Genomic DNA, 21,960 nt, shown 5'->3' with positions numbered 1-21,960 from the left:
CAGTGTGTTGAGTTGAGAACTAATAAGAAAGTATGATGAGGATCAGCCATTTGGACTGTTGAGGGCAGCTACTTGCCCTTTCCACTCTGGGTTACTATAGTGTTCCTCATCGTGTGGGTGAGAAGATACTGGGGCAGCAGGAAATGGATCCCAGTGGGCCGTCCTCCACAAGAAGAGTTGCTGACTCTTGAGTTGGTGTTTTCCACAGTCTATTGTTTGGAAGCTTCAGATATCTTAAAGCCCAAAACCAAGGCAGTTGCTGTGACTCCTGGTTAGCCCCACATATGCAGAGTAGACTCTGCTCCATAGAGGATGGCTGTGAATGTTTGGGAAGCATGTAGTCAGACCTTTCTTATAAGGTGTCTCTGTGTGTATTTGAACTGCTTTCTGGTTAGCAGACGGCTGCTTAACTATTTGAGCCATCCAGGAACTACAACACTCGTCTTGCTTGTCTGGTGCTGCTCTAACAGAAAAAACATAGGTGGGTGGCTTCAAAAAACAGATGTGTGTTTTCTCACCATTTAGGAGAATAGAAGTCTAAATTCAGGACGCCACCTGAAAACTTATGAATAGCAGTGGAACACTGTCACTTAGCACCCGAATATTGAATATTTAGACATGATGAAGCGTACCAGAATATTGTCAGGCATAGTGCTGGAAGATGAGCTCCTCGGGTTGGAAGGCACTCAGAATATGACTGGAGAAGAGCTACCTCTTCAAAGCAGAGTTGACCATGATGACGTGAATGGAGTAAAACCTAAGGGACCTTCATTTGCTGATGGGTCACAACTTAAAATGAGGAGAAACTGCTGTAAGTATCCCTTAATAATTGGAACATGGAATATGAATCTAGGAATATTGGAAGTTGTCAAAACTGAAATGGAATGCATAAACATCGATAAGCCTAGGCATTAGTGAGCTGAAATGGACTGGTATTGGCCATTTGAATCTGACAGTCACATGGTATATACTATGCTGGGATTGACAGATTAAAGACAAATAGTGTCATATCCATCATCCATCAAAACGTTTCAAGATGTATCTTGAAGTGCAATGCTGTCTGTGATAAAAATGTATATTCCTACAAGGAAGACCAGTTAATATCATTTATTCAAATATATGAACCAAACACTAAAGCCAACGATGACGAAATTAAAGAATTCTACCAACTTCTTCAGTCTGAAATTATTCAAACATCATCAAGTTGTATTGATAATTACTGGCAATTGGAATGCAAAGGTTAGAAACAAGAGGAAGGATCAGAGGTTGGAAAATATGGCTTGGTGATGGAAGTGATGCTGGAGATTGCATGATGGAATTTTGCAAGACCAATGACTTTTTCGTTACAAATACATTTTTAAACAATATGAAAGATGATTATACACATGGACCTCATCAGATGAGATACAGAGAAGTAAGATTAACTACATCTTTGAAAAGAGACCGTGGAAAAGCTCCATATCATCAGCCAAAACCAGGTCAGGGCGGACTGTGGAACCGCAGCTCATTGTTGTTCATGTCAATTACTCATGTGCAAATTCAGGATGAAGGTGGAGAAAATGAAGACAAGTTCATGAGATCCAAAATATAACCTTAACTCTATCCCACCTGAATTTAGGCATCATCTCAAGAACAGATTTGATGCATTAGACACTAAAGACCAGAAGAGTTCTGGCATGAAATCAAGAATATCATAGAGGAAAGAAGTAAAAAGTCATTAAGAAGGCAAGAAAGAAAAAAAAAACTAAAATGAAAGTCAAGAGAAACTCTGAAACTTGCCCTCCAGCATAGAGATGCCAAAGTAAATGGAAGACATGAAGAGGTAAAAGAATTGAACAGAAAATTCCAAAAGGCAGCTTGAGAAGACAAAGTTGAGTATTGTAATGTGCATAGAATTGGAGTTAGAAAACCTAAAGGGAAGAACACACTCAGCATTTCTCAAGATGAGGGAACTCATCAAGAAAAAATTCAAGCCTTAACTTGCAATTTTCAAGGATTCTCAGACCAAAATATTGAACGATGCAGGAAGCATTAAAAGAAGATAGAAGAAATGCATAGAGTCACTGTACCAAAAAGAAATGGTCAATGTTCAACCATTTCAAGAGGTAGCACATGATCAAGAGCCAGTGATACTGAAGGAAGATGTTGAAGGTGCAATAAAGACATTGGCAAAGAACAAGATTCTGGGAATTGATGGAATACAAATTGAAATCTTTCAACAAACTGATGCAGCACTGGAGGCACTTACTCATCTATGCCAAGAACTTTGGAAGACAGCTACTTGGCCAACTGACTGGAAGAAATGCATATTTGTGCCCATTCCAAAGACAGGTGACCCAGTGGAATACGGAATCATCAGACAATATTATTAATATCACATGCAAGTAAAATTGTATTAAAGATAATTTAAAAATGGTTTGCAGCAATACATTGACAGGGAACTTGCAGAGGTTACATCCGGATTCAGATGAGGACGTGGAATGAGGGATATCAGATGGATCTTGGCTGAAAGCAGAGAATACCAGAAAGATGTCTACCTGGCCTTTATTGATTATGCACAGGCTTTCGACTATGCGGAACATGACGCGCTATGGACAGCATTGTGGAGAATGGGTCTATTCCACGGCATTGAATTGTGTTCATGAGGAGCAGATGTTCAAATTGAACAAGTGGAAACTGAATGGTTTAAAATTAGCAAAGGTGTGCACTAGGGTTGTATTCTTTTTCTATAATTAATCTGTATGCTGAGAAAATAATCTGAGAAGATGGAGTATATGAAGAAGATCGTGGTATAAGGATTGGAAGAAGACTCTTTAACAACCTGCAATATGCAAATGATGCAACCTTGCTTGCTGAAAGTGAAGAGGACTTACTGATGAATATCAAAGACTGCAGCCTTCAAGTATGCATTGTACCTTAATGTAAAGAAAACAAAAATCCCTCTGGACCAGTAGATAACTTCATATTATAAATGGATAAAAAGATTAAAGTTGTCAAAGACTTCATTTTGCTTAGATCTCCACTGTCAAAAATCATGGAAGCAACAACCAAGAACTCAAATGACGTATTGCTTTATGCAAATTTGCTGCACAAGACCTCTTTAAAGTGTTCAAGAGCAAAGATGTCAGTTTGAGGACTAAGGGACGTCTGATCCAAGGTATTTTCAGTAGCCTCATATACATATGAAATTTGGGCTGTGAATAAGGAAGACTGTAGTAGAATTGATACATTTGAGTTGATGTTGGAGAAGAATATTAAAAGTACCATGGACTGCCAGAAGAACAAACAAATCTATGTTGGAAGAAGTATAACCAGAATTCTCCATAGAAGGATGATGAGACTTCGTCTCTCATACTTCTGACATATTATCAGGAGAGACCAGTCTTTGGAGAAGGACATCATACTTGGTAAAGTGGAGGTTGGAGAAAAAGAGGAAGACCCCAATGAGCGGGATTGGGACAGTTTCAGCAGCAGTGGGCTCAAATGTAACAGTGATTGTGAGGATGTTACAGGACTGGGTAGTGTTTCATTTTATTGTGCATAGGTTTGCGATGACTCGGAACTGACTGGATGGCACCCAACAACAACAACAGCAGCTGCTAGGGAAGGCTTTCTCTCTGTCGGCTCTGGCCTTGTCTTTTTACAGCTTCTGTTTTTGGTTCCTTGGAGATCTCATGTGGTTTGGCACCTATTTCCCCCATCTGTGCTTGAATGCTGGCTAGGTCTGCTCTTTCATGTCTCTAATGAGATTGACTTCAGGTACAGCTTTCCCTACTACTGCTTACTAGTACAGCAAATAAAACCTGTTGTCAAAAAGGATTCTAGTCAGAGCTGTAGGGGTTAAGATTTACAGCACATATTTTTGGAGGATGTAATTCAATGTATAACACTCATTTAAGATAATCGAATGTTTATTTATTGGCACTGCTCCAACAGTGAGCTCACACACAACAACAATTGTGAGTATGGTGCAGGACCCGGTGGGGTTTTGTTCTGTTGTATGTAGGGTCCTGTGAGTCAGAGCCCACTGATAGCACCACCAAGATCTACTAGCATTAAGTATTTCAGGGTTTATTACCATAAAATTTCAAAGGATAGTACTAAAAACTTCAAGTTATTTTCTTAGTAGTTTTCATAAAATGCCCAATTGAATGTACATAGTAAAGGTTCCATTGTGCTGAATTGAGGGGACAAGACCCCCATTGTTTTGGTATTTAACTAGTACTTGAAGTAAATGGTCTGTAAACAACAAAAATAAACCCCCTGGCTCACAGCGGTGGCCCTTTCTAGTATGTCCAAAGCTGTGAGTCTCTAAGAAGCCTCCTCTTCCTCCCATAGAGTAGCTGACCTTGCAGTTAACAGCCCAACCTGTAACCTTGTATGCCACCAGGGCTCCTTAAGTGCTTCTGTAGTCTTGGGAGTTTTCTATTCAGGAATTCCAGTCCATATGGTGCTTAAAAGTACCACTAAAAGCAAGCGTCTGTTTTCCAAATTTGTCCTCGCCTGTTGCACCAGCACCTTGAATGTGTGGCTGACAGCCCAGCCCAGAGGGGCCAGGAGGAATGCCGACAGAAGTGGGACTGCGTGGTGGTTGTGGTGCTGTGGGAATTCCCTGTGATGATGGCGTGTTTTTGCTCAGTCTTTCCTCAGAATGTGGCAGTAGTTGAATGTTAGCCAGTCTGTGATCATGGCTCATACAGTAGCAGATTAAATGGAGAAAAAGCAGTTGATAAAATTGTTATTTTTCAAGAAAAAGTTGGCAAATCAGGAACAGAACGGTGCCTCCTTATTGCTCCGGGAGTCTTTCGAAGTATTCTCTCTAAACTCGCAGCTAACAGGATACCTTTTGTCACCACGAATAGTGACCGCTGCAGTGAGATTTTTAGAAAGAGAGAAAAGAATAAAAAAGCATTCAATATTATTATTATTTTTTTTTAAAAAGCATTCATTATTAAGAAATAAAACTGTATATTATTTATACAGTGGTTGTCTATGTAGAAAACCCAAGCTTAACAGAAAACCTTCAGAATTAATGAGCTCACCAAGGTTGGTGTCTGTTATGATGATATACAGGAGTAGCATCAGAGAGGAGTTGTAATGGTTAAAAAGATACTGTGTAATAGCAACAGAAAGTTAAGGTACAAGGAGTGATTATAACAAAATCTGTGTGTAATTTTGGAGAAAGGTAATTCTGATATTTTAGTAGCACTTAACAACAACGACAACAAATCATTAGGAGCCCATGTTGCAGTGAGGTTATGTGTTGGGCTGCTAGCTGCAGGTTAAGCCCTTTGAACCCTCCAGCAGCTCCATGCGGGAAAGACAGTCTGCTCCTGTGAATACTGCTTAGGCTCCGTCCGGTACTCTCAGAGACCTTGGGAGGCAGTTCTGCTCTGTCCTGGAAGGTTGCTATAAATCAGAATCAACTTGATGACAGTGGATTGGGTTTAGGATTAAATTGTTGTTAAATGTCGTCAAGTCAGTTCCAATTCATAGCAACCCTGTATAGGACTTCCAAGGAGCAGCTGGTGGGTTTGAACCACCAACCTTGTGGTTAGTAGTCCAGAGCTTATCCTACAGTGCCACACCAGCACTCCTTTTGGGTCAATAAAGTTAAGTGCTGTCAAGTCTAGAAGCAGCTGGTGAGTTGGAATCACCGACCTTGTGATTCAAACTGACCTTATGGTCCAGTGCCATCTGCCACAGTGCTACACCAGCCAGACCCAGTGTTCTGTCAATTCCTCTTACCTTCATCTATAATGTCTGGATAATTCCAGTAAAAATCCCAAGCAGGAGTTTCTTTGGACTTGATAAACTTAGGTTGCTAAAATTGCCAACTAGCATGGATGGCACGACATCAGGGTTTACCTGACTAGATGTGAAGTTGTGTTTTTTTGGAACAGTGCCATTTGTGCAGGGTGAGCTGAGCAGAGACCTGCAGGACCAGAGACGACACTGGGCCCACGGACCATTACAGGACTTCTTAGATCAAACAGTCACACACCATGAAAACTTGAGTGACACCAGGGTCTGAGTGGAGGGGCCATGCTCTCAAGCTGCCCAGCCAGCAAGAGCTGGGCCCAGTGGAGTATGCGCTTCCTAGGTGTCTGCCTGGAGGAACTCCTCCCATAGAGATGAACGCGTGCCACGGTGTTCCACAGTGTAAACTGTGACGCGGTACAGCCAACTCGGAGAGTGAAGCAAGTAGCTGGAGGCTATGGATAGCATATCAGCTAGATGAAAGTTTGAAATGTGCAACAGAACCATTATTTATTTAGGGGGTCACTTGGAGACCCCCCTATCCCCCCCCGGGAGTGCTGGCTCTTGGTCATTGCTGGGCCTAAAACCAGGACCAAAGCACTCAGCAGTGCAGTTATTTCCTGGGCACTAGGTCTCTCGGTCTTCTGTGTCATGTGCCACCTTCATCCAGGTGTACCCCAATGTTGGGTAGTTGCTACACCCTCAGACTCTTGAAGTAGCACCAGCCACATAGTGGGCAGCTTCTCCTTTCCGCATTCTGGTGTGGAAAAGTGAGTTCCTGAAAACTCAGACCACTGTCCAAAGATCACCTTTTTTGCTTCTTGGGACCCACATTGACCTCAGTTGTCCCCTCTAGTTTTAAGTCATGAACCAAGAATAAACAGAAACTGGTCATTCCAGAGACTGCCAGCCCCTGGACTCATGCCCTGAAGGCTGGCACCTACATGGGATACCAGGACCCAGTGTGTGCATGGGTGCGTGTGCATGTGGGTGGTAGGCGCTGCTGTCCCAAGGCCCTCGTGGAAACACGCAGTCCACTGCATTTCTCCCTAGAGCCCATCTGCACAACTGTTGTTGACTTTGAACTGACCACAATGTAAACATCAGAGTGGAGGTCTTATGTGTGAATATTTCTATACTCCACCCGAATGTGCTCACCGTGTGGGGGCTTCTGTTCTGGAGCTGATAGATTTTGAGTTTCAGTTCCCAGAACAACCCATCCAGCCCACTGCCATCAGAGTAGAACGGGGCTCCATCGGGGTTCCTAGGCTCTCAGTGTTGATAGAAGCAGACTGCCTCAGCTTTCTCCTGCTGAGCAGCTGGTGGGCGTGAACCACCAACCTTGTACTTAGCCCACTGTGTGTCACCAGGGTTCCTTTTATTTAGCACAGTTGTTGCTGTGGTTTAGTGCCGTCGAGTGGGTTCTGACTCAGCAAGCACATGAGTGGCACGGTTATGTTAGGTTAACGCACATGGCATCCTTCCCACTCTTTTACGCTGACCCTCCCTCTACTTTACCAAGCAGGGAGTGGTCCCTCCTGATATCATGTCCGAAGTCTGAGAGATGAAATCTCACCATCCTGGTTCGTAAACAGCAGTCTGGCACAGAGTGGCCCCTAACTCCTTGTTGGGCAGATGAAGAAATGAAAGTAGCTCCTCAGTTGAGACCTGGTGAAGGAGAAACCATTGGCAGAACCTACTGCGAGAACAAGCTATCCCAGTTTGGGTGAAGAGTTGTGAGGGGAGGGAAAAATTCGAGAGGGAATCCATGCTGGGTAATTCAAGACTTCAGAGCTATTACTTTGCAGTTGAATTCTGCCCAAGGGGCAGTAGGGCTTGACCTCTCAAGTCGAAGGAGCAAGATTTAGGGTGGGTGTTGGGAGTGGGTAGATCAGAAATCAGTGGTTGGAGCTGGGCTTGGAAGACCAGAGAGCAGAATGTTGAGGGGGAGGCTGAGCATTTCCATAGGGGGTTAGGTGCCAGGAGATGGTGACTGCAAGGACTCAGGATTGGCTGAAAGAAGCAGTTGTGCTGCTACTCCGATGTGTCCCAAGCTGGCAGGCACTGGGACAGAGGCAGGTAGCAAGGACAGTGGTCAGTCCACTAGTGAGCAGCTTCCAAGAGGCAAGTGCACAGAGTCCTTCTTGGGATGGAAGTCTGTGATGGAAATCTCTACAGTAGGATTGGGGAGGGCTGGCAGTGACAGCTTCCCCCTCGGCCCAGAGGGAGCAGGTATGTATGGGGTGGGAACAGTGCCTCTGGTGTAGGGACACTGGGGAGAACATCTAGTGCCATGGGGAGCCAGACTGAGGCTTGCAAAGGGGTCCTTGCTGCCTGAGGCACATTGGCAGAAAAGCTGGGGGCTTCTGAGGGCATTGGGCATGGTGCCTGCGTTCCAGGCAGAGGGCGGCTGCAAAAAGTGGTTCCATGCTGTCCTTGTTGGGAGTAGGTTTATGTCAAGGCCTAACCAAGCCATGTTCTCTCCGTGAATCCTTGTGACCACCAGATGAATTTCACAGAGCAGCGAAGAGACCCTGTTCACAAAGCTTGTCAGTGGAGAAGGCTGGACTCAAACGCTCGGTCTGGTTCCAGAGTATGTTGATGGGTGCCCTCAGTTGGAAGACATATTCTGAAGGGACCAGGGATAGTACTTGGACTCTGTGGGTAATGTGGTCTCTGTCACAGCTACCAACTCTGCTTGCGGTAGCTAGCACTCAAGCCACCATCAGCAAGACACAGACGAGTGAATTCATGGTGGCCTTCCTGTGAAGTCTCATTCCTGAACACTGATGTTTGAATTTCCTATACATGTAATTTTTACCAGTCATGAGATAATTATTCTACTTTTGGGTTCTTTTAACCGTTTGAAAATGTAGAAGCCAGTCAGTCTCTTGAGCTTTGGGGCCATGCAGGAACAGGGGTGGGCTGGTATTGCTGGATGTGGCTGCTGGCCCCTGTTGCCTCCCTCATCCCCAAATGGTGGTGGGTGCACTTAGAACCAACTGGAAAACTTCTCAAACACGGGTTCGGGACCCATTTGATGTGAGTGGTTGGGGTGAGACCTAAGCACTCTATTTTTGAAACCCCAGTCGTTCTAGCTGCTCTGCAGCCATGGAAGAGAAGCACTGGTCAGACCGTTGGGCTGTGGTGGAGCCGGTTCCCAGGGTGCTGATGATGGCACCCTGGCCTGTTGCTGCACTGCCAGGATCTCTCCGTTGTCTCTGAGCTGGCCTGGGCTCTGACCAGGTGGGAAGTGCTCCTTGTTATCCTACCTTTGTCTCCATCTAGATTGAAGACCTGAAAGGTCAGGGTAGAGTGCTCAGGGGGTGTCCCTGGTCACGCCTTGCTTTTCAAGGGTGGCTGCGATGATGTCGTGATGGTGGAATGGATTGTCTCTCTGCCTGGCCATTGATGGTTGCCTGTGTTTACATCCACACAGCTGGATGGTGGTCTCCCACTTTCAACATTGTTTCAACCTGTACGAGAGAGCTAGCTCCGTGGTGATTGGGGAACTAGAGGTGTTAAGAGCAAGAGAGCCATGCATTGGATTAAATGCTGAGGAGAACCCAGACCCAGTTTGCCGTGTTCTGCTTCTGACCATACTCTCATGTGTGTCTGCAGGTTGTCTCTGAGCATCCAGATGCGTCCAGCGAGGAGATCGAAGAGCTCCTTGGCTCACAGTGGGACATGCTCAATGAAAAACAGAAAGCACGCTATAATACCAAGTTTGCCCTGGTGACCTGTCCCCCATCTGAAGAAGACTCTGGTAATGGCAACGCTGTTCTAGTGCCTTCTCCTAAGGTGTGCTTGGGTACTGTTAGCAGACTGAGTGCCGCAGTCAGGCACCAGTGGCCATCTCACCAACGCTGACCTGTGGTGCCGGTGCCAGCAACCAGAGTGGGTGTGGTGCTAATAAAGCAACCTCTGCTGGTTGCATTGTCCCCCGAGTGTCGCCCTGTGGAGCCTCTGTCAGCCTGTGTGGAGCAGGCACACTTGCTGTTGGGGCCCAGGGGCTTGTGTGAGGGACAACAGAAAAAGGAAGTGAACCAAGGTAGTGACTAGGACCCCAGACTCATCTCATGTGGCCTGGTTGGGTCAGACATCAGGCCTGTGTTCTGCTCCCCACAGCACAGTGTGCATTTTGCTAAGACTGGGTGGTAGCCTCTCCAGGAATGCATCTCCATGGACACAGGGTGTTGAGTCTGGGTGGGGTGTGTCTTCTGACCCTTTGACTGAGAGGTCTTGGAGTTGGGGGTGACTGTGGACTGACCTTGAATCTGGACAGCCTTGAATCTGATGTTATTGTGAGATTGGAGAAAATGTCTAACAACTGGCAGATAGGGGACCTCTGTGGATTTGTGCCCGCTTGTTTTGGCAGATGGATGTTTTTAGCATCAATGAGTGTGTCATATGTGGGTATGAATTGAAAGTCCAGCAACGTCTGTGAGAGAGGCCACACCTACAGTGAGTGTTGCCTTAGCAGAAGCCTGAGATCCGGCTGTCCCTGGGAGCTACCTCCCTGTGTAGCTAGCGCAGGTTCCTAGACCAGCTTTGCTTGCCTTTCATGGGCACTGCTCATGCACGCTTTAACCTTTTGGGTTTTTTCACAGACATTTCCATCTCGACTTCAGGACTTGATAGGGTCTCCATATCCAAGTCTTAACTATATGAATGATGACCTTTGTCCAGTTTGCTCAGCGTTTGTTGCAAATACTGTGACTTAGAATAGGGAGGTACCTGTGGGTTTCCTTTACCGGGCAGATGTCCATCTGCGCCTCCATCAATGCACTCAATGTAGAAAAGTGAGTCAGTCGGCTCTTCCTGAAGCCAGATTCCACTGACCCTTGAGAGTTTGGTTTTGTGTGCCCCCATTTTGTCCTGGACTGCCTTGAGGACCTGGTTAGGAGATGTGAGTGGCAGTGCCTCTCTTTCTGTCCACGGTGTGTGTCAGGCTGTGGGCTTAGGCCTGGAAGCCCTTTAACCCTCACTTTCAGGTGACTTCAGTGTTGACTGCTATCCTGGTATCCACATCCTTGCCAAGTCAGTGTTAGTAAGTAAAATGGCCACGAAAAAAACCCTGCTGCCTTATGGGAGGTGAAGAGTGGGAAGGACTTGTGAACACAGGCCAAGACTGGGTGCTTGGTGCTGCTGATCGGTGTCTAGCTTAGTGATGCAGTGCTAGGTTGGGGCACCAGGGCCTGAGGAGCATCTGGCAAGTTGGATGTCTGTGCCGTGTGATAGCTATGCAGGCGTCTTGTCAGTGGTGTCCTTGCAGTCAGCCCTCAGGGAGGTGGCTGAGAGCAGCACTACTGAAGGATGCTCTCTGTAGGAGCTGGGCTCACAGCAGTCTGGGAGGAGCCACTACCAGGTGTGGGTCAGACCTTTGGCTGCTTGATTCTTCTCTCTCCAGAACTAGACAAGATTGAAGGCACATCCTGCATGCATAGTGCCACCAGGCAGGAGGACCAGTTAATGCCCGCCTGGCCCTCCTGAGGCTCTGCCAGACACTCCTGCACTGGCGCCTGTCTTGCCATAAGCAGGTCCATGAGGATGGCTCTGAGACGTCTGGTGAACAGGCCACCAGTAACAACCTGGGTTCCTAGGAAGCCGTCACACCAGTGAGAAAAAGCGCTCTGTATATAAAATACCTCCTGGCTTGTTCAAATTTGCCATCACTCTAGGGTTTGCGTTCTCCTGCCTGATTTTCTAGCTTAGTACTTTGCAGACACCTTAAGTCTTACAGTTGTTGGTGTTCTTGGGAACAGTAGTGCACGGCATAGTCAGACAAGTCATAGAAAGTCCTGGATTTGCAGATACAAAATAATATGTCTCTTTACGGAGATGTGTAAATAGTAGATGGTTGCATACAATTTTTTGAAGTTCAACTTCAGTTCCACTAGCCTTTGAATTTTAGAAAAAGATTTTTTAAAATATGGGGTTATATTTCAATTCAGTGGTGTTATACATTTTAATATCACTATGACCAAACCCAAACCAAACCATTGCCGCTGAGTCAATTCTGACTCGTCGCAACCACGTAGCACAGAGTAGAACTGCCCCATAGGGTTTCTGAGACTCAGGTTTTTTTTCCTTTTCAGAAGGAGACTGCTTCATCTTTCTCCCAAGGATGGGCTAGAACCATTGACCTTTGAGTTAGCAGTTGAGTGCTTTCACCCACTGTACCACCAGGGGGCCTGTCATTATGACAGATCCCCAGTCTTTTGTATTATTTGATGTTGCAGAAAAGAGCTCTTTTGCATTTTGTGTAAAGAGGTTTAGTTTGTCCTACGTAGTCTCTGGAAGTGAATGGGCTTGCACGAGTCGTGGATTGAGCACCCTGGGTGGTTCTTCGTGCTTTGCCGGGTGGTTTACAGAGTGTGTTTCATGGAAGTTTCCCCATCCCAAGGTAACCTAAATGGAAAAAAAAGAAACCACACCAAGCGGACACAGGAGCCGATCGGAGACTTTGAAGTTGAGGAAGCACCCAGGAAGAGACTCAGGACAGACAAGCAGAGTCTTCGCAAGGTAATTATGGTCCGGGCGCACCCACTCTGTCGGCACACGTGCCAGGTGGCTGCCTGGGGGGGCCACATGGGTTACTGGGCTCTCCCAGGTGAGATGTACTAGGACTTGTCTCAGGAAACCTGCAGAGAGAGGCCACTTGGACACCAGGGATGCTAACACAGAAATGATGAATGTTTTTTTCTCAAAGAGAATGAACAACCAAACACTTTGAGTAGGCCTTGATCTTTTAGATCGGAAAACATTGTATGGTAAAAACAGCCTTTGTCTGCAGAGCTTATTAATTAGTTGTTGTGTAAATGATGAACTGGCATGGAAATGCAGAAATCCACTAAGGTATGTTACATATACATGAGAGGCTTTAGAAAACTGGGGGAAACTCTATTGTCTTGTAATCCCATTTGTCAATGAAATTTTTGAAAACCCCTGGTACTTTAGTAAAAACGAAAAGGACCCACTAGAGGCATTGGAGATAAGAATTTATGAGAATTCATGTTATTGTGTACTTAGTTCCCACATACAGGCTGTGTAGGCCTGTATGATGTCAAAGAAAGCAGCATCAATTTGAAGACCCTCAATATAAAGATAGCCTCAGGTAGGGCCTTGGAGTTTGTGCATATTCCCAGTGTGCATCAAGGGACAGCATTTGCTTGGTATGGGCGGGAAGCAGGGAGCTGGACTGAGCAAGACCTCTGTAGCTTAGGGAAGCCCTGGGCTTCTTCTACACCATGAGCCCTGTGAGGGTGCCCCAGGGTGCAGTGCAGAAGGTGACCTGTTTACCAACTGAGACTTTGGATAGACTCCACGCTGCACATTTGTGTGTACATTTGTTTTCTGATAGCTCCACAGAGTCGATGTCTATTTATGATTTTGCTTAAAGCTTCTTATTGTCTTTTCTGCTGATCTAAATTAAGAAGTTTGTTTTGTATTGTTCAGTTTTATTTTGAAGAAACAAGTCTTACAGATTGCTAAAGTACAAATATGTGACCCCACATCATCCATCCTATTTCTTTAAAGCTGTATCTGCAGTTCAGAGGAGTAGGTGGGCCCCTTTTCCTGGCCAACAGATCCTTCCAGGGCCTCTGTAGTAAGATGGGTTGTTAATGGTCAAGGGTCCAGTACTGGGATAGTGCCAATTCAACCTGAGGCACTGAAGTTTGCAGTTAGCAGCAAGCACATACTTACCACCTCTGGTGTGCCTCCTGTGAGAGCAGCCCTTTACTGCTATCACTCTGAACTGATGCCTCTGAAATACTTGTACAAATTAGCTAGAAATGCTTGTACAAATTAGTTATCTAAGAAGAAGTGTGGCCCTGGTCACTGGAGCTATGGTAATCCTTGGTAGATAGCTAGGTGACGGTTAGCTAACAGCTCAGCGCACAGCACTATCAAGAGCTGAGTAACATGCTTTTGTTGCCTGCGGTGAGAACCTAGTGCACATTGAGCACTTAGGATGCACCAGGCATCCTGAGCATTTATAACCTACCAATGGCCCTTGGGATTACTGTAGACAAATCCTGCCCCTGTCCCTATTGATGGTCTGATGGTCTGATGGTCTGAAGGAGAGCTGGAGTTTGCTTGCCAGGGGGTCTGCCTTCCCAACTGGCCTTCTGACCACTAGGCAGTGCTGCCTGAGGACCGGACAAAATGCTCATGATCCTGTCCTGTTTTTGCTGCCTTTTCCGGTTGTAAGTGGGTTCTGTTGATGGTCTTTCTTGGCGAGGCTCCTCACTATAGCGAAGGAAACCGTGACCTTGGCATTGACTCCTCAGGCCTCTGCTTTGATGTGTTGGGGTAGCCTCTCACCAGGAGAGGCTGCTTCTAATGATGCTCCACTCTAAGTGTGGGGGGAAGTTGAATAAGATCTTGTGAGGGGCGTAATCTGGCCCAGTCCCAGCCACCCCGGCTCTCCTGACAGATGTTATGGGGGGAGGGAGGGTGCTCTCTCCTGGAGTTACAGACAGTGGGGGGACCTCAGGAAGATGGTTCTGTACATGCACCTTCTCAGCAATCACTTCCATCTGTGTGTGTTCACCTTAGGACCTTCTCCCCTCCATTTCTTTCCTTTGCTCTTCTTTTTCTTTCTTTCTTCTTTTTTTTAATAACAGAGAGAGACGTTCACTGACAAAACCACCAGAACAAACTCCTCTAAAGTCACAGAGGCAACAACCTCCTCACTAAAGAGCCAGGCAGGTAATGTCAGCGACACCCCCACTTCCACCCCCCTCTTCCTTTAGGCATCTGCTCTCACTGGGGACCTGAGTGGTGCTGGGAGCAGACACGGGGCGGGGTGGGGGTGGGGGTGGGGGTGGTGGTGAACGGGATAGACCCTGTTCCATCCTCAGGGAGTTTCCAGTCTAGACTGTGGGTTACAGAGTAGAAACAAACGAGGTGTGGAGAGTGGGAAAGGTGGGGGGTGGTGAGGAGGGTGGGAAGCAAGGGTTGGGGAAGGATCCAGGGGATCTAGCTGTTCCACCAAAACCTAAAGTGATAAGGAGGAATCAGCTGGATGGAATCGAAAAATGAAACCCTTGGAATGGATAAGTTCTAAGGATTCAGCTAAATTTGATTGAAGTTACTTTCTATAGAGGTCTATGTTTTATATATTATGATTTCAATAGAAAATTTTTCTAAAGAAATGATGTAAAACATATTTTCAGTTTCCCTGTGTGATGTTGTAAATGCTGCCACACTTCAGTATCCTGAGTCCTCCATGTACCCTTAATAAAACATAAAGTCAGTGACTAATTAGGTTTATGCCACATGTTGAAGAAATGAGCTTAAAATGTTTTTTTGGGGGGAAAGAATTGTCAAAAGAGGGAACCAGTCTTCGTTTACTTTTCCTTGACCTCTCTTTTTAATGTACCCAGTGGGTAATTTACTAGAGAAAGCTTGCCATCTCCACCTTGAAACTAGAGCAGAAAGAATTGAGGCAAGAAAAGAGTAAGTGAAGATGGAGAATAGCTGGTTTCCTTTTTTTTTTTTTTTTTTTAAATGAGGTGTTGTCCTGTATTTTAAAACCAGTTAATTGGGCTTAAAAAATGCTCCCAAGCATTCAGGAATTCAAATTCTGACTGGATATCTGGCATTAAATTTTAAGTAATGGAGCTGTGGTCATGTTTTTGAAATAGGGACTCACTGTTGGTGAGGAAATGACAAATCTCGGGTTTTGCTTCAAAGTAAACTGGCAGAGGGACGAGGGCAGCAGTGGCGCGGGTCCATACTGCAGTGTCTGCTTTGGCTTGCACTCAGCTGCGTCCGTGATACAATGTGACAAAACAGCTGGAAGATACAGCTTTAGAACTCCATTCATTAGAGGGGTAATTCGTAAAGCAGTGACGAGATTGCAGGGTGAAGATTTCAAATGGTACTTTATAAAGAACAATTATCTTACAGCAACGAGAAATCTGTCTGACGCATGCAAACCACTGAAGAAGCGAAACCGGGCTTCCACAGCAGCGCCTTCAGCTCTGGGGTTTAGCAAAAGTTCATCTCCTTCCACATCCTTAACTGAGAATGAGGTAAAATAAAGAATAATAATGATGCCCATGGTATTTAAGGGAAGGCCGTGCAGCCAGTCATGTTACAGTGTGAATAAAGGGCAGACATCAGAAGCTTATGGTGAAAGCATATGGTGTGGTCTCCACAGACGTAGGGGAGTGATCTGAAATCTGAAATCTCATCCCATTTCAGCACTTCAAATAGAGGTATACTCCCCCACACCTACACGCATAGAGTCTATGTGTAAATGTATGTGCATACCTCAGTATTGATGCAGTTGCATTGTTTTTGAAATCTGTCTTTAGAATGTTGTGGTTTATGTGGTAATCACACTGTAAGTTTTTAAATGAAAGTAAGCCTACTTTGGTCTTAATATAACACCACAGTGTCAGTTGAGCTGACACGGGTCACTGTGTGCTCCTAGTGGGTAGGTGACGTGTCTGTTCCCAGCCCACCCCGATTCTTGTTGTTTTCTGGCCGAAGCTCAGGGAGGATGTAGACGGTCCCTTCATCCTCATGCACTCTATACCGTTGGGCCCCTATGTTTGATTCTTTGACATTTTTGCATACTCTTAGGTATTTAAGTTTCTAGACCAGGGATGAGGAACCTTTTTTCTGCCCAAATTTTTAACATAAGTCACAGGTCATACAAAATTACCAACTTCAAAATGAGTCTGCTATATTTGGTCAGACATTTAATGAACTCACTCCTACTGTGATGACTGGAACTGGCAGGGCCAGACCAAATGATTTCGAGGTGGGCCAAGTGTTCCCCATGTCTGGTATAGACAAATCAAAATGACAGTTGTAACAAGACTCCTATTTTCTGGACTTGGAAAATATATGATAACAAAATAATAACTCTTTGAGGCTGTTACCTGCCATCATTGTAACATGCCATCTAGACTTCATGGCCAAACCTCAAGCCTCTGTCATTGCTAAAAACAAAACCGAAAAGATGGTCTCAAAATGCAGGTTGGACACTTAACTTTTTGCAGAGGTTGTTTTTGATTCCTGGAGCTTGCTAAGTTCATGTCTCTTTATTTTGTTTTCTGTGATTCTGTTTTCCTGTTTGGATAACTGCATACTATTTTTGAGGAGATCCTACCTTGGACGTCTTGGGGGACAGAATAGTGAGACAGGGAGTGGACAGGCCCTTCACTGTCGTCTCAGAAGATGGCAGTCCTGACTTGGTCTCTGGTCACTCTCTGTCTTGGCCACAGTTGGTTCTTCCTGTTAGTCAAGGGGGTGGGCCTTCCTAGCACCGAGGTGTCTTCCAGCTCTCGGGCTTAATGATGTGGGTACTGTGGCATACTGCTCTGAACCTCTGGTGCTGATGGTGATGGTGATGAAGACTGCTCCTTTGAGTGGGGTTGTCTTCAGTGACTCAGACCAACTCAGTAATGGGGAGAAGTCTCTTATCTATCTGAGACAAGGACTTTCTTATTGTTTGGCACATGTGGATCGCTTGAAATGTTGCTTATGTTTGGACATGTTCAAGAAAATGCAATAAAAATCCTTCACTGATTTTGTAGGAGTTCATTGAAACATGGGTTATATAAAAATGATCATTTTCTTTTTCCTGTTTTCTTGTCCAGGTTTAGGTTAATAATGTAGAGAATTAAATGAGAGATGGTTTACTATTCCAAAGAAGAATATGAAAAAAAAATACACAAAAGTTTAGTCCTGTAGATACTTCCACCTAAGTTGGCTTTTTTGTTTTATAAAAATCAAAATAAAAATGAGTGTTTCTTGTATCCTGTTTTAGTCCGGTATTCAGTGGCTGAGTTTTTACTTACACTGACTGGTGGTTCTGTAGGGTAAGAACTGACTGCTAACTGCAAGGTCAGTGGTTCAAACACACCAGCCACTTTGTGGGAGAAAAATAAAGCGGTCTTCTCCTGTAAAGATATACAGCTTCCGAAACCCTCTACAGGGTCGCTATGAGTTGCAGTGGACTCGATGGTAGTGGGGTTTCTGAGTTGTCAGATACAATCGCAAGAAGAAGGAAAAATGGAGGCTGCCAAAATCTTGACTATTGTTCCTGATGATAAGTTGTGTGTGTTAAAGACTTTGCCTAAAGCGTAGGGTTAAAGTGGCAATGGTGGAACTGAAAATAAGTTTAGCAAGGATTAATTTGATGCTCTGGGCTAGACTCTTTTCTGAACATAGGAAGATTTGGATGAAACATAAATCAGCAGATTTAACTGATTTCTAATTTGTTAGATTTTGAGAGATTGATGATTATGAAATACTAGACGAATCTCTTCTACATTATGAAGGTGATACATAGATCCCATAGGATTTCTGTAACATATAATAGAGTCATCTAAATTGCTGGGTCTTTGCTATTGTGCTACCTGTGTGTGGCTTAATACAAACTTTTCATTCAAGTTTGCCTTTGCAGAATTACAATGTTAGATTAAAATGATGAACAGAAAGACTTGTCTGTTAATGTCTGTGGTAAATATTTAAGATGCTTTACAGTGCCAAATGCCTTTTAGTGTGAGGGCAAAATATAGTGGTGTTAGGAGCCCCTGTAAGCAGCTGGGCACACTTCTGAGGCCAGTGAGCCAACTGCGAGGTTCCTGTTTGTCAGGGTCAGGCTGCTCCTTATTTAGACTCATGAACACATGGATCAAGAGCTAGTTGTTTAAACAGAACAAGGGATACTGCATGATTCCAAATTTGAAATCACCTGCTGTAGGTATATATTTTCTTATTTTCGTCTTATTTGACTAAAATAAGGGATTTTCTTAAGTGTTGGTATTATTACAAGACATTTAAGGCCATATTGTGGCTTCCCTTCTTAAAAAAGGTATATGGGATAGATGAAGTTTGTATTGGAATAATGATGACATTGTTCTACTTCACGTTTATGAAGAGACTAAAGAAAAATTCCACACTTGCATGACAAAGGCCTGGGAAGGATTAATGTGATTTAAGTGTTTTGTAACTTCATTTCTTATTCCCTTAGTAGAGCAAATTCTTATTTTTTTCGCCTTCACTGGTAACAGCTATTATGGGAGCCCACATCAGTCAAGTTGGATTTGAACTCAGCTGCAATGTACTGCACTTAACATGCTGTAATATTCCAAGATGTCTGCTGCAAGTGGTATCTCATCGTATACACTAAATGACATTTCTTTCACAATCATTTTATGGAAGATGTGTGATAATCTGTTTTTACTGGTATTAATAAATACATACAATGAAGAAAACAGATAACAAATTTTAAGACCAAGGTAAGATACCTAATCAAGGTCATTTAATCAATCACATTCATCTCATAATAAAAACACATTCATATCCCAATGATCAATGTAGAGTTCCAGTGGGAAAAGGGCGCCGTGGAATCCCGTGCTGTCTTAGAAATGTGGCGGGGACACCACACGGAAGGCAGTTAGTCTTGTTAGAGGTCATTTTTCTCTTAAGTTTATAACTTAGTGCATTTTTCTTGAAAAAATGTCAGCATCTGTACCTTAAAACCCAAAACCAAAACAGCACACATTAAAAGGCATACTCGTCAGGTAGTCTCATTGCCAGTGAGATGCATTAGTACTGTAGATACGAAACCAATTTCCAACAGGAAAGGCAGGAAGGGTTTGATTCTGTCCTTTTTTTACTAAACAGTTTTACTATGACACTAGAGACAGTAAATTTTTAGAAAAACAGATCATTTGCAGTATCATTGTGAACCATGTAACTAACCTTTTGATTCAATAACTGCTGTCTAAGGGATGCCCTAACCAGGCTCTTTATGCCCACCTCTTAATCAGTTGCTTAAGTAGATCACGAGCTTCATGTGTAGATGTCGTCATCACGGCTGACCAGCCTGGTGCCGTGCACCAGGGTTCCCGCATGTTTGCATGGTGAAGAAGTTCACTTGCCCTTCAGCTTATAGGGCACAGGACACGTGCTATTCATGTTGGCATGTTCATGGCACTCAGTTCATTCCCAGCAGACTCTTCAGGTGTGTTTTACCTTTGATGAAAGTTTTTGACTAATTTTTGTTCTAAATCATCAAGTAATGTAACGCATGTCAAACACTTAGGGTGCCTGGCGCCTTGCAAGGACTCAGTGGTTTGCTGTTGTGACAATAATGGTTATAACAATAAAAATAATAAAAATCACCATCATTCCATTTTTATCCAAAAGTATAGATTTTGCTTTGGCATGAAAAGTGACCCTCTAGACTCCATTATGCACAGGGAATAAACCCCATTTGGCAGTGGCAGAACACTGGCATCGTTTATGTAACACTGTAGGGGCCTGGATGGTGTGGCTGTTAGATCATTGGCTCTGCTCAAGTGCAGTGGAGAGACGTGGCATCAAAGGTGGCCTAGAAGCAATCAAAGTCATGGTGGTTATAACGGACACCGAAAAGTTCAAGAGTACATTGAGAATTCTCAAGCAATCTTTAAGTTGAAAATATGTAGATAGTTGATATTAAAATGGCCCTGGAATATGCAAAGTAAAGACTATAGCCCGGAATACTTCTGATCACAATTGAGGGATTTCATTTGAAATACCAGCATGATGAATTTTGAATGGGTGGCTTGCCAGCTGGTGGATATGCAGTAGGGGAACACTACTCAATGCCTTCGAGGTCCTCCAGAGTCTAGGTGCTTTCTTCTCTAATGGAGAAGGTGAAGCCTTCAACAGACTGGATGGCATGATCACAAAACAATATAAAGTTAGTGTCGGCCGAATTCGTAGTGGGGTATGTGTGGGGGCCTGGACAAGCAGACTCTGTGCCATGATTCTTAGGGGAGAAATCATCATCTGGGGCCTCTGGAAACGTGATCCAGGAGGCAGGGACAGGTGCACTTGGCATCCCGTAGTGAGAGGGGCAGTCCCCATAAGGCAGTCCCCATAAGTCCCACTCCAATGTCAGTAGTAGTCTCACTGAGGACTGCTGGCAGAAGAACAGTGTCCACTGTCAACTCAGCTTTATGAAGGAGGAGAGTTGGAAAGGGCTCTTGTTTCAAAGAGCTTAAGGCTGGGCAATAGTCTGTCGGCCAGTAGCACAAAAATTCATCATGCTACGTACTTCAACATGGGATTTCTTCATTTCCTCAAAAATTGAAGATAAACATGATGTGAGCTAGTTAGAGTAAGACTTTTGAAGTGCCCATTGCTGAGATAGGTTTTGCTTATGCTAAACATAGAATCATTTTAATGATTCCATTTGACTTCTTCAAAACAGCTCTCATAAGCTGCATCTGTGTCTGGTGAGGAGATAGCGATGAGAAGGCAGAATGTGCCTCTAAATCGTTCCCCTGATGGAGGACCTATCGGAGTGAATGGCAGTTTAGATTCTACATGGAGTGAAGGTGCTGCATTGCAGTAGAGTAGTAACTTGAAATGAGCGCTAGCAGTTCAGGGTCTCCTTTGTTTTTCTAAGACATATCCAAGAGCTATTGGGCTAGCTGGTCTTTAGATATTTACTAGTACAAATGGACTAATGTGCTTCCCACGCAGGGATACACTTAGGTGTAGTGGCATCTCGACAGTCTCTTTTAGCATTCATGAATGTCTTCCAGGCTTTCCCAACTGTAAGTAACCACTGCGTTCTTAAGAGGATGTGCCTGAAAAGCAACAGGAAACCTAAGTGAAGTGTCAAGTCATGAAGCAAAGTTTCTACCAGTAAAGCAGATGCGGGAGGAACCCCACAGCAGGGGCTAGAACGGGTGTCTAGTCCCATCTAGCCTGCCTCCCACAGGGTCAGCCTGCTTCTCCCATTCCATGAAGGTCATCTTAGATGACGTCTCTGTGCAGTCCTCTTCAGCTGTCTACTCTTTCATTCTGGGGTTTCTATTGAAAAGCCTAAGATGTTCTTAGGGAGTTCTTGGGTTTTGGGGGCCATACAAAGGAGATGACTGTTCTAAGACACTTAAATAGTTGGAGGTGTTAATAGTTTAGTAAACAGAGGAAAGCAGGGGAGAACACTTTGGTGAGACCTAAACCATCAGCAGCTTTTTTGTTAGCCCCCTTACCTGGCTCCCCAAGATTTATCTTGTGACCCAAAGTAAATGAGACTGGCCAGGTGTGAGGGGCAAAGTAGAACAAACATCTGCCCTGTGGTGGTGGTGGTGGTTGTTAAAGTGCCATCAAGTCGGTTCCAACCCATAGCGTCCCTGTATAGGGTTTCTGAGAAGCAGCTGGTGAGCTTGA

At 44.5% G+C, this 21,960-nt stretch overlaps 1 protein-coding gene across 2 annotated transcripts in view; it reads left to right on the top strand.

Annotated features, from left to right (window-relative positions):
* WHSC1 (Wolf-Hirschhorn syndrome candidate 1) overlaps positions 1-21,960 on the top strand; it is a 70,314-nt gene that overhangs the window by 29,298 nt on the left and 19,056 nt on the right. The window contains exons 5-9 of one of the 2 annotated variants that reach the window (XM_006874103.1): positions 9,382-9,526; positions 12,167-12,285; positions 14,391-14,475; positions 15,679-15,803; positions 18,801-18,863. In XM_006874103.1, the coding sequence (XP_006874165.1) occupies positions 9,382-9,526; positions 12,167-12,285; positions 14,391-14,475; positions 15,679-15,803; positions 18,801-18,863 (537 nt within the window). Of the gene's footprint in view, positions 1-9,381; positions 9,527-12,166; positions 12,286-14,390; positions 14,476-15,678; positions 15,804-18,800; positions 18,864-21,960 lie in introns of those variants that run through there. The other variant, XM_006874102.1, reaches the window with a different exon arrangement.

This window comes from Chrysochloris asiatica, unplaced genomic scaffold (assembly GCF_000296735.1).
Source record: "Chrysochloris asiatica unplaced genomic scaffold, ChrAsi1.0 scaffold00262, whole genome shotgun sequence".
In the NCBI taxonomy this organism is placed as follows: domain Eukaryota; kingdom Metazoa; phylum Chordata; class Mammalia; order Afrosoricida; family Chrysochloridae; genus Chrysochloris; species Chrysochloris asiatica.
Note: the sequence above shows the minus strand (reverse complement) of the source record. Positions and strands in the feature narration are given on the sequence as shown.